The sequence below is a fragment of the Cryptomeria japonica genome, chromosome 2 (genome assembly GCF_030272615.1).
Source record: "Cryptomeria japonica chromosome 2, Sugi_1.0, whole genome shotgun sequence".
In the NCBI taxonomy this organism is placed as follows: domain Eukaryota; kingdom Viridiplantae; phylum Streptophyta; class Pinopsida; order Cupressales; family Cupressaceae; genus Cryptomeria; species Cryptomeria japonica.
Window position 1 is genome coordinate 207,393,083 of NC_081406.1, and position 10,889 is coordinate 207,403,971.

Sequence of the window (10,889 nt, forward strand, 5' to 3'; positions counted from 1 at the left end):
ATATTTGCCACTCATCCTAGTTGAGCATGCTCAAATGACATATGGAATTGAGCTGTGATGAACAAGATCGGAGGCGAGAGGTAATACATGCCAAAATAGGGCCTAAGTGAGCAAGAAATTGCATAGGGATGCAATTTATAATGCTACACTAATACATTCTAAGATTTTATGAGCTCCCAAATTAAATAATTCTTATTAAATTCAATCAAGAGAAGATTTAAGCACATTCAGAAGCAAGCTACAACATTCTACATTGATTTATAATTTCGTGTTCATGATTTATGTTTTGTGATCATGTTGCACCAACACTTGGGGGACTTATTAGAAGAGTATAGTATCATCACTTTTATGTGAAACTCCATGAGAGGGTTCCATACCTAAGGTATAATAATTTATTTTCAACACTTTTGTTATTACAAGCACTCTTTTTACATCAAGTCCCTATACAACACACTTATTTTTTTATTTTTTTATGTGTGCACAGTTAGATCCAATAATAGAGGAGGCTATAGGATTGCAAAGAAGATTGAGAGAAATAGTTCAAAATCTCAAATAGTCAAAAAACCTTAGATGATGTTGAATTACACACCTATCTGACACTTTTTGTTTCCTAATTACATTTATGAACCTTTCTGTTAGTTTGGACACCCTTAGAACTAGGGTGCCTAACACACTAGTCCAACATTTCTAGCACCAGATATAGCTACAGGTTCCTCTCTATGTCTCATTTCCATTTGAGATTTTGTGTTGATTTTTGGTTTTATATTTCACTATTAATACTGAACTTGATCAATTTCATATCATTCAACATAGTTCATTTAGACACTTCATAATTTCAAATCCATAGCAATCAAAAGGGAGTCATAAACCCTCAGTGTTCAATTATCCTATTAGGACTATAGCTAAATCTAGTTTATTCTTTTTAATGATATGTCATGGATATTTGAGATCTATGTTTATGTTCCTAGGCTAGGATCTCATTTCCCGCAAATAAAACAAAAATACAAAAAAAAATTGAGATTAAATCAATTTATAAAATAAAATAAAACTATATAGTCTTGAAAATTCTTAGTGGACTCCAAAGTATCTCTATAAAAACTTAGGTGTGTTATCAAAACAAGCCATAACCCTAACATCTCATTGCTATTCATAATCCTATAATAATTTGTAAGAGTTACTAAGTTAACTCATACATCATAGTCCTTGTATAAGATTGAATACATTCATATCATATTGTATTCAATATTTATAAAGAATAAAGTTAATATTTTCTTCAATATCCATAGAAAAATTAATTTGTATACATATGAAAACCTAGTGTTGGTAATAACCTATTCCTCATTCTATTAGAAATGTATTAAAATATGTTTAGTAAGCGTTAAAAAAATTACGCATGCATTAACAGTGCACTATTCACTTTTATATAACATGTTTCAATCAATAATGGTGGGTTTAGAAGTTTGTAAATAAACTAGATAATGAATTGCTTTTTTTCCTTCTACAAAATAGTATTCTCATAGTAGGCTGATTAGATTTTCTTTCTTTTAATTTCAATTAGTTATTTTTTATTATAAATTAGATTAAATAATTAATTTTTGAACTTTATTATTCTTAAAAGTAGTTGCCAAATTTGATTATTCTTAAACATTCTTCAATTGAATAGTGGATGGAAAATATTGATTAATAAATTTAGAACAATTATTTACCATTTTCTATGGAGTTGAGGTGTAAATTTATTATTGACTATTTAATCATTGAAGTGTCTAATTTTTAATTAAAGTGATCAAATTCCCTAACCATTGAGCTTTATGCTCACATTAAATCACTCCCCTATGGCTTGTTTTGGCTTGGCAGATCAAGAAAATGCATATGCCAAATTTTATACATATAATTTCTATTGATTTATAAAATATAATTTTTTTTAATAATCCTTATTTTGATGTTCAAATATCAACAAACAAATCTGGTTATCTTACAATTTATCTTTAAAATATTAATTATCAACAATTCTTTTATCAAATAAAATAATCAAATACCTTTAACCTTATTATTTTACTTTTAATAATTATAACTTTTTAACAATATTTATTTTTTAGTTTAAATTGTATATTGATTACAAATATATTTCTCATTCTAGCAATCAAAATGAGACCAATACAAGCTCCTTACAGAAAATGCACTATAAATCACCCATGTAAGACTTAGAGTCACTACTTAGAAATCCTCTTTTATTTAGAAACTACATCCATATTAGAAGCCACTTATGTAAGGGCAAGATTCACAACTTAGAATTCCACTTTAGATGTCCCTATGGACAATTAAGGGCCTCCACAATGAATAGCCAACATTTTAACCAATTAAGTCAATCCCTTAGGTTGAAATGTTTATTTAAATTTACTTACCATTTTTTACGGAGATGTATAAACAAGTATTTGACTATTTGATCATTGAAGTGTGATACTTAGATAGATTGGTCAAATTCCCCCAACCATAAAGTTTTTGGATCACATTAAAATCACTCTTTGTATGAGTTGTTTTAACTTGACACCAAGAAACTACATATCCTAAATTTTATTCATATAATTTCCATCCAATCATAGAACATAATTAAAAAATAAATAGTAATAATTCTTTTTATGAAAATCAAATATAAAGAAGTGAGTTCAATTGTCTTATAATGTCTACACAAAACATAAATTATAAACATTTTTTATCAAATAAAAAAAGCTAAATACTTTTATCCTTCTTATTTTACTTTTAACAATTATAAATTTTAACACAAATATTCAAATTTAATTAATATCACCCAGTTTATTAGTTAATTAACCTATTTTAAAGATTACACTGCCTCTAGATTCATTTTGTTTAGTTTCCCATTGATAACACATGCAGAAAGATTTTAAAAGGTACCTTTGTACAGTTCAAAAACAAATTAAAATATCCATTCCCCTTTCTTCATTTTATTTTTTAAAAAACATTATCACACGTTTTATTAAAAGGTTACAAAAGTAAAATATAGAGGTAAAATAATAACATAGCCCTGAAGCATTTCAACCATTTTCAAGATAGATAATTCTGCCTTGAGAGAACTGATAAGATAGTGAATAATTCATAAATCTCCAAGAAAACAGTCAAAGTAGATGGATCAAATAGTTCACATCTGCACTGAATTTTTCTCTTCCGTTTTCTCTTGGGATACAGAATCCATTTTAACCTTCACTGGAGTGGTGACTCCACTGGAATCTTGTGCTCTGGAGTTCTCGAATTCAATGGACTGTTGTGGTGATGAGTATGGGAATTCATTGGATTTTAGCTGTCCCGAATGCTCCAATTTGTAGGAATCATGTGGTGTGCTGTTCATAGATTGACTGGAAGAATCTTGTGGTGTGCCTTTCATAGATATTTGACTGGAAGATTTGTGGTATGGAGTGTCAAATCTTTTTCCAACAAAATTGTCTTCATGATTCTGGTCTTTTGCAGGTGGCCTGTACTGATAAAATTTGGCGCAGAGAAGATAGATAAAAAAGTTTATGGTGCTAAGAACAGCAAGCAAAGCGTAGAAAAGATCAACATGGGTTTCATCTATGTTAAAACCTCTGACCCATCCTCTACTCTTTGTATTATTTTGAGTTGCTGCATTTACTATCTTGACCAGTACTGAGCTGAGGAAATAGCCGAGGGACAAAGATACCCAAGTGAAACAAGTTGACAAGGATTTCATTCCACCTGGAGATTGGCTGTAGAAAAAGTCCAGCAAACCCACCAGTGTAAAGAGATCAGCAATTCCAAACACAAAGTATTGAAATGATAAGTAAAACATGCTCATTTGATAATGGTGCTTTGCATATTGTTTTCTGTGGGCTTCTACCACAGCGGCTATCGACATCGAAATGATGGATAAAACAAGACCCACTCCCACTCTCTGCAGATATGTTATTCCCGTTTCAAGCCCTGTAAAACGACGAGCAAATGGAACGAAGAGTCGTTCGTATACAGGAGTTGCAATTAGCATGAACACAAATGGAATTATGGGGAGAGAAGATGGAGGAATTTTAACTTTGCCAAGCTTTCTATTCATGGCGAATCCTTGCTCCACTGAGATGGTCTGTAACTGAGCCAAGCACGTACTCATTATGATTGTACATGCAAAGATGGGGATCATTCGAACCAGAATTTTTGTTTCTTCCACCTGTGTCACTGTGCATGGATTTCCACTTTTGGAATCCCATTGCACAATAGCCGCCTTGTCTAGAAATCTACAATCAAAAGAAGCGATCATAATTCAATAGAAGTTTAGCATTTACAAGAAGAATAATCTTCAGTAAACTTTTTGTGACTTTCTTTTCTTTTAATGTATGGGCCAAAGATGTTTAGAACTGCCGAATAGCAAAGGATAAAGATTATACCTCAAGCTATCTGTGTGTGACAAAAATTCCAGTTGTAATTTTTGTTCTTTGTTGTGGAGCTCATATAATTCTTCTGCGTTCCCAGGAAGAGAATGCTTCCGATTTGCAAATGCTGTTGTACAAACCTGACAACATTGAATAGAGAAAGTAATATATAAATCAATTTTTTAGGTGAATGTCTCGAATCATGATCTTCTCTTATATTATTATAAATGAGATAGGCTTAATAAGATTACAGCACAAGCAATCTCATGGAGATTAGATTAAATTTGTTAGATCACGAAGCATTGGTTATAAAGAACTGGTGTTTTGTGTCAGTTTATGGGCACTAAAGTCTCCCCATAAATAGGTGGTCGATTGATTGCAACATCAACTATTTATATTATCAAAGCCTTATTAGTTCCTGCCTCCCGCAAGGAACTATTGGCAAGGCTTCACATTAATTAGTTAATAATCATATCTTTTGACAGCCAATAGCATGGCTTGTTTTGTTCTATGTCAAGACTATCCTAAGTCTAAATCCCAATTTCCTAAGTCTAAATCCCAATTTGGCAGAGATATGTGCTTGGGTTTTAACCATTGTTTGCAAGGTGGGAGTGTTGGCAGGCTATAGACGGCGGATGGATAGGCAATGCAAAGCCCAAGGCAAGAGAACGCCCGGATACAGAGGAAGGGGCAAAAACTAGATCTCGGTTAGCGTCTGTTGCACACAGTTGGCATTTACGGCTGCACCTGTGCGACGTGGATGTGCAGAGACAAATGGCTCTTAGGGTTTTCGTTTTGGGCATGCAGGGCAGAGGACCCGTTACTACACAGGTGGGAGATGACAATGAAACAATATTAATAAACGCATGATGCCTCATTTTTAATGTTTAGCTGTCCTGGAGCACGACGTGGCCTTTTTAACTTCAGCTTTTCTTCAGCGAAATCTGCTCTGTTCTGGTATTTACGGAACCCCATTTAGCTAAATGTGCGCGTGGATTATTTTTCTTCTCTGTTCTAGTATTTGCAGGTTCAGCAAGTTATCCCCCAATTGGATTGCAAGTATGGTTCTCATAAAATTTTAGGGGTGTGCAAGGAAAACTGCAATTTGTCGGAACTTGATTCTTTATGCTTCATAAATTCTTGACATCAAGTTTAGTTCTATCATTATGAACTCTTATATGAATTCTTTTATCCCTCAATGATGGAAATGGAGTTGGAATTCAGAAACTTCAGCGCTCATTATAGATTTTTTCCACTATATTTAAAGGGAAAGCATCCAAAGTGCACTATTTGTGTGTGTTTTGTTAGCATGTCACTTAGGCAATGCATTTTCCATAGACTGAGAGAAATTATAAAATCTTACATCAATTTGTAGAAACTAGAATGGGATTTTGCAATTTTCATGGACGTATATCCAGCTAAGATTTTCAAAGTCCTAGGTATGCAACATTGATATCCTATTCCAAAGCCCTCAGTTTGCATAAGCAGAAACTACAGAGGGGAGATTACCAAGTAATCACCTTAATTACCTTTTTTGAGGCATTTTTCGAAACAGTTCACGTACCCTATTTATGCTCCCACATTTTGCATAGATATGTACCTGGGCATTGACAGCTACAACATTTGACAACAATCCCATTTCCATTATGTTTTGAAGTATATCCATACCCCGTTTTGTTCGAATGATACTGAGAGGTGTAATCGACTCTGGCTTTACACCTACCTCTTGCATTTGTCTAAAAAAATTTAGGGCCTTTCAACAAATCCATACACCTTTGTTTCCTTTGGCATTTCTCTGCTCTGGTCTAAATGTCTATACACATTTGTTTCCTTTGTTTCTTTAATGCCATGCAAGTGTATTTACATATATACAAGCACTAAACAAATGTAAGAGTGTATCTTACCAAAGACTCTTGTTTAGTCTTTAAGGTTAAGGATGTTCATCCCATGAATAGCTTGGCACATTTGAATCGTCTTGTATCTTAATTTGGTTGCCTCTTATTGGTTTCTATCGAAGGCTGCAGAATGTCAGAGAAAAATGTGAATTCCAACGGGAGAGAACGCACACGGTACAATGTGTCTGTCAGTGCATTGCAGTGGCAGTTGCTCGCTTTACATTATTTTTTCTCCACAATCTTAGCACCTATTCATTGCAAAACAACACAAATCTGTCTTCGTTAATGCAAGTGACAATTTCCACTTCCCATCAAGTAATCCAAACACAATACAGAGGATTTCGTGTTTTTATTTTAAAATAAGAGAATAAAGAAAAGAGGGGAGACTTCAGTTGTTTCCCAATACAACAATACAATACAATATAATCATCAAAATGTAAGTATTTGGCTGTATCTCTATGTCTTTTTATATGACAAATGTCCACTGCACTCTGCACAAAATGCACACAAGCTGTGTTCACTAAATTCACATAAGTTGTTTTCACTTTGTTGTGAGTTTTGAGGGAAGCGGTCTTGCATGTAAATACAATGTGGCCACCAAAAATATGGACATGTGATTTCTTATAAATAAAGTACGTACGTAGACTTCTTCAATGGCAATGGAGAAGGTTGGCCTAGAATCACTTCTTCCTGCTAAAACTGAAAACTCAAGTAGTAATACAAAACCATCCATAAACTGGTCATGGCACAAAGAACCTATTGGAATTAGTAGTGGTTAAAATTTCTCAACAGGTATACTGTCATATTCACTAATAGGCTGATAGAATGTAACAGATTTGATATTAACCAATTAGTATGATCTGATTGCAAATGTCAATTGGCTACAAATTAGAAAAAGAGAGGATAAAAAGTTTATGCTCAAGCCAAGAAAAAGATCTTACAAAAAACCACAATTTCAAAAGAGGCAGAGGCAAATATTTATCTATTTTTAATATTCTATCTGATATTTTTTAGATTTGATCGTGTGGATTTTTAATGTCAATGTTTTAGATCAAATTCTATGATCCATTACTAGGGTATGAAAGCTTAAGAACATAGACACTAGATTTTCAAGATTGACAAGATGAGGTCTATCCAACATATGAGATATCCATTTATCTTATTTTTATTAGTCAAGATTGATAAAATGATGCCTATTGAGCATGTGGGATGCCCATTTAATTGCATGTATTAATTTTTAAAATTCAAAATACAATTAAATTGTGGCCCCTCATTGCTCCATTCTCACACAGATATTATTGGAGTGATTTGTGTGGAATAGCACAACAAATGGGGAAAAAGAGAGTTGCAGATGAGGGAAGATAAAAGCCTTCCCTCATTCACCGCATTTCTTCCTTCCATTTACTTGTACAGGTTTTATTGTGGATATCCAAAGGCTTGACATAACTTGTCAAGTTTTTTATTTGACAGTGCTATTAAATAATTACCTAGAGTTTGAGTCAATATTTTTAATGGACTTTAGAAAGATAAGTAGAGAGCATTTGACAGTCGATTGGAAGGGAGATGTAACATTCTCTTTTTGAACCATAAACACTGAACTGTTGGTCGTTGACATGGATTAGGGTTGACTGGATTCTGTCAGCTCTTAGATTTTGTTATTCTTTTAGTTTGTCAGCTAGTTTTAGTTGTGTCAATTGAATAAGGAATGGTGCAGTTATTCCATTAGCTATCTTCCCTTAAATTAGGGAATCAACTTCAATTAAATTTTGGGTAAGTGTTTGTCAATTAGCTAGCATTGAACGTGGTATTAATTTCCATAATATGTGGAACGCTTGAGTTCAAGATTACCTAGGTTGTGTTGGGAAGAGGAAAGGCATAATTGATTATCACAAGCACAAAAACTTCATTCTGTTCACAGAAATTGGATGCTGCTACAGCAGCTTTTTGCTTGAGACAACTTTTTTTAGATCAGCTCTCATGCGGGCAAAAATCCTTTGAGATATCAGTAGTATAGGTCAACATCAAGGTTATTGGGGGGTATTATGCAGTGCAAGGCAACAATGAGGTCATTCTGAGGTCTTTAGCAATACCAGGTAGCAGAAATGATCATGCTGAGAAATTAGTGTCAGTGAGTACTAGTAGTATAAGTTTGCTGTATTGTTTCCTGAGTGTACAGATTTCAGAAGACAAAATAATAAATATATATATCTGCTGTTAGAATTTTTTCAGGGTTTACTTTCTGCGTACTTAGACTAGTTATACAATCTTTTTTGGGTTTACTTTCTATGTATTTAGACTGTAATGTTCTGCTAAACAAATTCAAATGTTTACAAATTCATATGTTCTGTTTTTAAACTCGTAAATTACCACAATTCAACTTAAATGTTACATTAAAGTGCAACCATTTATGTGACACGATAGTGCTGTGAATCACTACTAATTAAGAAAATGCCACACTGAGCATAGTCAAATGAAACTGCAAAATTTCCTAATATTCGTTCCTTTGTCAATTCTGCTTGAATTCTCCAAAAACATTAAGTGTTTAAAAACTTTGAGAACCTTGTCTTCATTGTCACAGTTTTGTTTCATTTTAATACGAATCTGGGTTGCACTTGGCACTTGCTCTTATTTATACTTCACTTTCTTTGCTTGATAGCTTTCAAACTTTATTCTCATTTCGATCTCTGACATTCTCTTGCAGTAATAAAATTGTGTGTGATTAGCTATACTTCAGTTTCTTTTATGAAGAAAAAGATATCCTAAATTTGCATAAAATTGATGATTCAATGCAATTCTTTTTACTCTAGTCTATATTATTATTTCATTTCCAATCCAAATTTCCAGAATTTTCTCCACATATAGTACAGATAGAAGATGCAAATGCAAATGTCTCTTACTGTCTATTTCCACCCCCAAAAAACCTATTCCAGATTCATAAAGGACACTGTGTTAGTAAAATTGTTTTGTTTTACATCAGTTACAAACATTGGAGGATTGACAATTAGTGATGGAATTGAAGTTACGAGTCCATTTTAGATAGGTACATGAGCAAAAAATGGTGTAAAATATGTTGTGCTAATTGTGGAAGATTCAGTATGAGCTATTTTTGGAATTAAAATCAGATTTTATATACTTGATTTATCAAAAGGTGCTGGAGCTAAATCTCTTCCTTTCTTCATATTTTCTTTCCTAGGCATGTTGTCTTCACGGAAATTGCACACCGTGCATCACAACTCCCTCTGTGTAGTCATGTCTACATTAGTAAAATGTAAAAAATAAATCGATTCCTAATGCCATTCGAACTGTGTAGCCGCCACAATATATGCGAATTGATAAAGTTGATCTACTATCGAATGCTTGATATATATGTTTTCTTCTTTTGGGCACCTCTTCTTTTATGACACACTACTCATTCATTGAATGTTTTCTTCCCTTGCTCTCTTTAATGTGTCTGGTTTCTTTCTTATGTTGTGTGTTCAGCATATCTCATTTAAAAGATTTCTGGATTGCAAAGCACATTGAGCATTGGTAGCATCTAATTACACAACACATAAAGGGTAAGATACTTTTGCGCTTCTGTTGTGCATTGTACAGTTGAAATAATGCCCTCAAATCTGGTTAGTTGCCTCAACTATTTGAAGCTTTTTGGTTGTTTTAAAATTCTCTTTAATTTAGTTCATGTCCTTAGATTACTTTAAAAGAAACAACTTCAAGTCTCCATACCCACAACTATGTATGCCAAACTACTTTGTTTCGCAACAAAGATATTAATAAACTTTATGCAATATGCTTTGTTGATCATCAAACAACTTTATTCTTGCCTTTTTAAATCATGCCTCTCCTCCTGCAATGCAGACTCCACTTTTACATCTTTATGTATGCCTCATCTTAGCTAGATGCACTTTTCATTTTCCATGTCAATGATTAGAAAATTGTTTTGCATGCTCTAGGATCGAGGGGCATGGCCTTTGTTGAGACCTTGGAGTTCAAATAGTGGGCTAATTGGCATGAATTTTATGATTAGGATAATATTGTTGAACTTTTATTGTTACTCGTTTGGCCATTGCTCGATAATGTGCAACATGGACCATAAATTGCAGTCAACAAAATCATTAAATAATATTATAGATACAGAGAACTATAAACCTTGTAGTGTGGACTTGTCAAAACAAACAATTGACATGGTATTGGAAAAAAATAAGATGTTTAGGGTGAAATCATTTGTATACAATGTAGGCGATTGTCTTTTTGACTCTTTCCAGTTCTTGTTACACATGCGATACACTTCTACAGAGCTACGCATTGGAACTATTGACCATTTTATAAATTGCCTAGAAATCAATGATCATGATGCTTTATATTCATACAGCCATGAACTCGATCCCCAAGGATTGTATGAAATGCATGGAGTATGTGATGTTGACACTTATCTACGACGCATGCGTCTCCCAGCAATTCCATTGCCAGGTTGTAATGAGAATGGCCTTTGGGGAGATGCATTTTGTATTGGATGGCTAGCCAAATGGCTAAAAATTGAAATATGTGTTTGGTCTTCAACAAGAAAATCAAAGTACTTGCACTTCAATAAGAACTTACAAAGCAA

The 10,889-nt window shown here is 33.3% G+C and overlaps 1 protein-coding gene and 1 long non-coding RNA gene across 2 annotated transcripts; one reads left to right on the top strand and one right to left on the bottom strand.

Moving 5' to 3' along the window:
• Positions 1-3,154: 3,154 nt before the first annotated feature.
• On the bottom strand, positions 3,155-4,279 carry LOC131855943 (protein NRT1/ PTR FAMILY 4.6-like). The gene has a single exon (XM_059213862.1). The coding sequence runs from the start codon at positions 4,277-4,279 to the stop codon at positions 3,155-3,157; it is 1,125 nt and encodes a 374-aa protein (XP_059069845.1).
• Positions 4,280-4,641: 362 nt separating this feature from the next.
• On the top strand, positions 4,642-10,610 carry LOC131873617 (uncharacterized). Its single transcript, XR_009371515.1, has 3 exons — positions 4,642-5,348; positions 9,767-9,843; positions 10,237-10,610. It is a non-coding gene; the product is annotated as an uncharacterized LOC131873617 (long non-coding RNA).
• The last annotated feature ends 279 nt before the right edge of the window (positions 10,611-10,889 follow it).

Coding starts and splice junctions, on each gene's coding strand:
- LOC131855943 (XM_059213862.1), bottom strand. CDS start 4,279: ATGATCGCTTCTTTTGATTGTAGATTTCTAGACAAGGCGGCTATTGTG.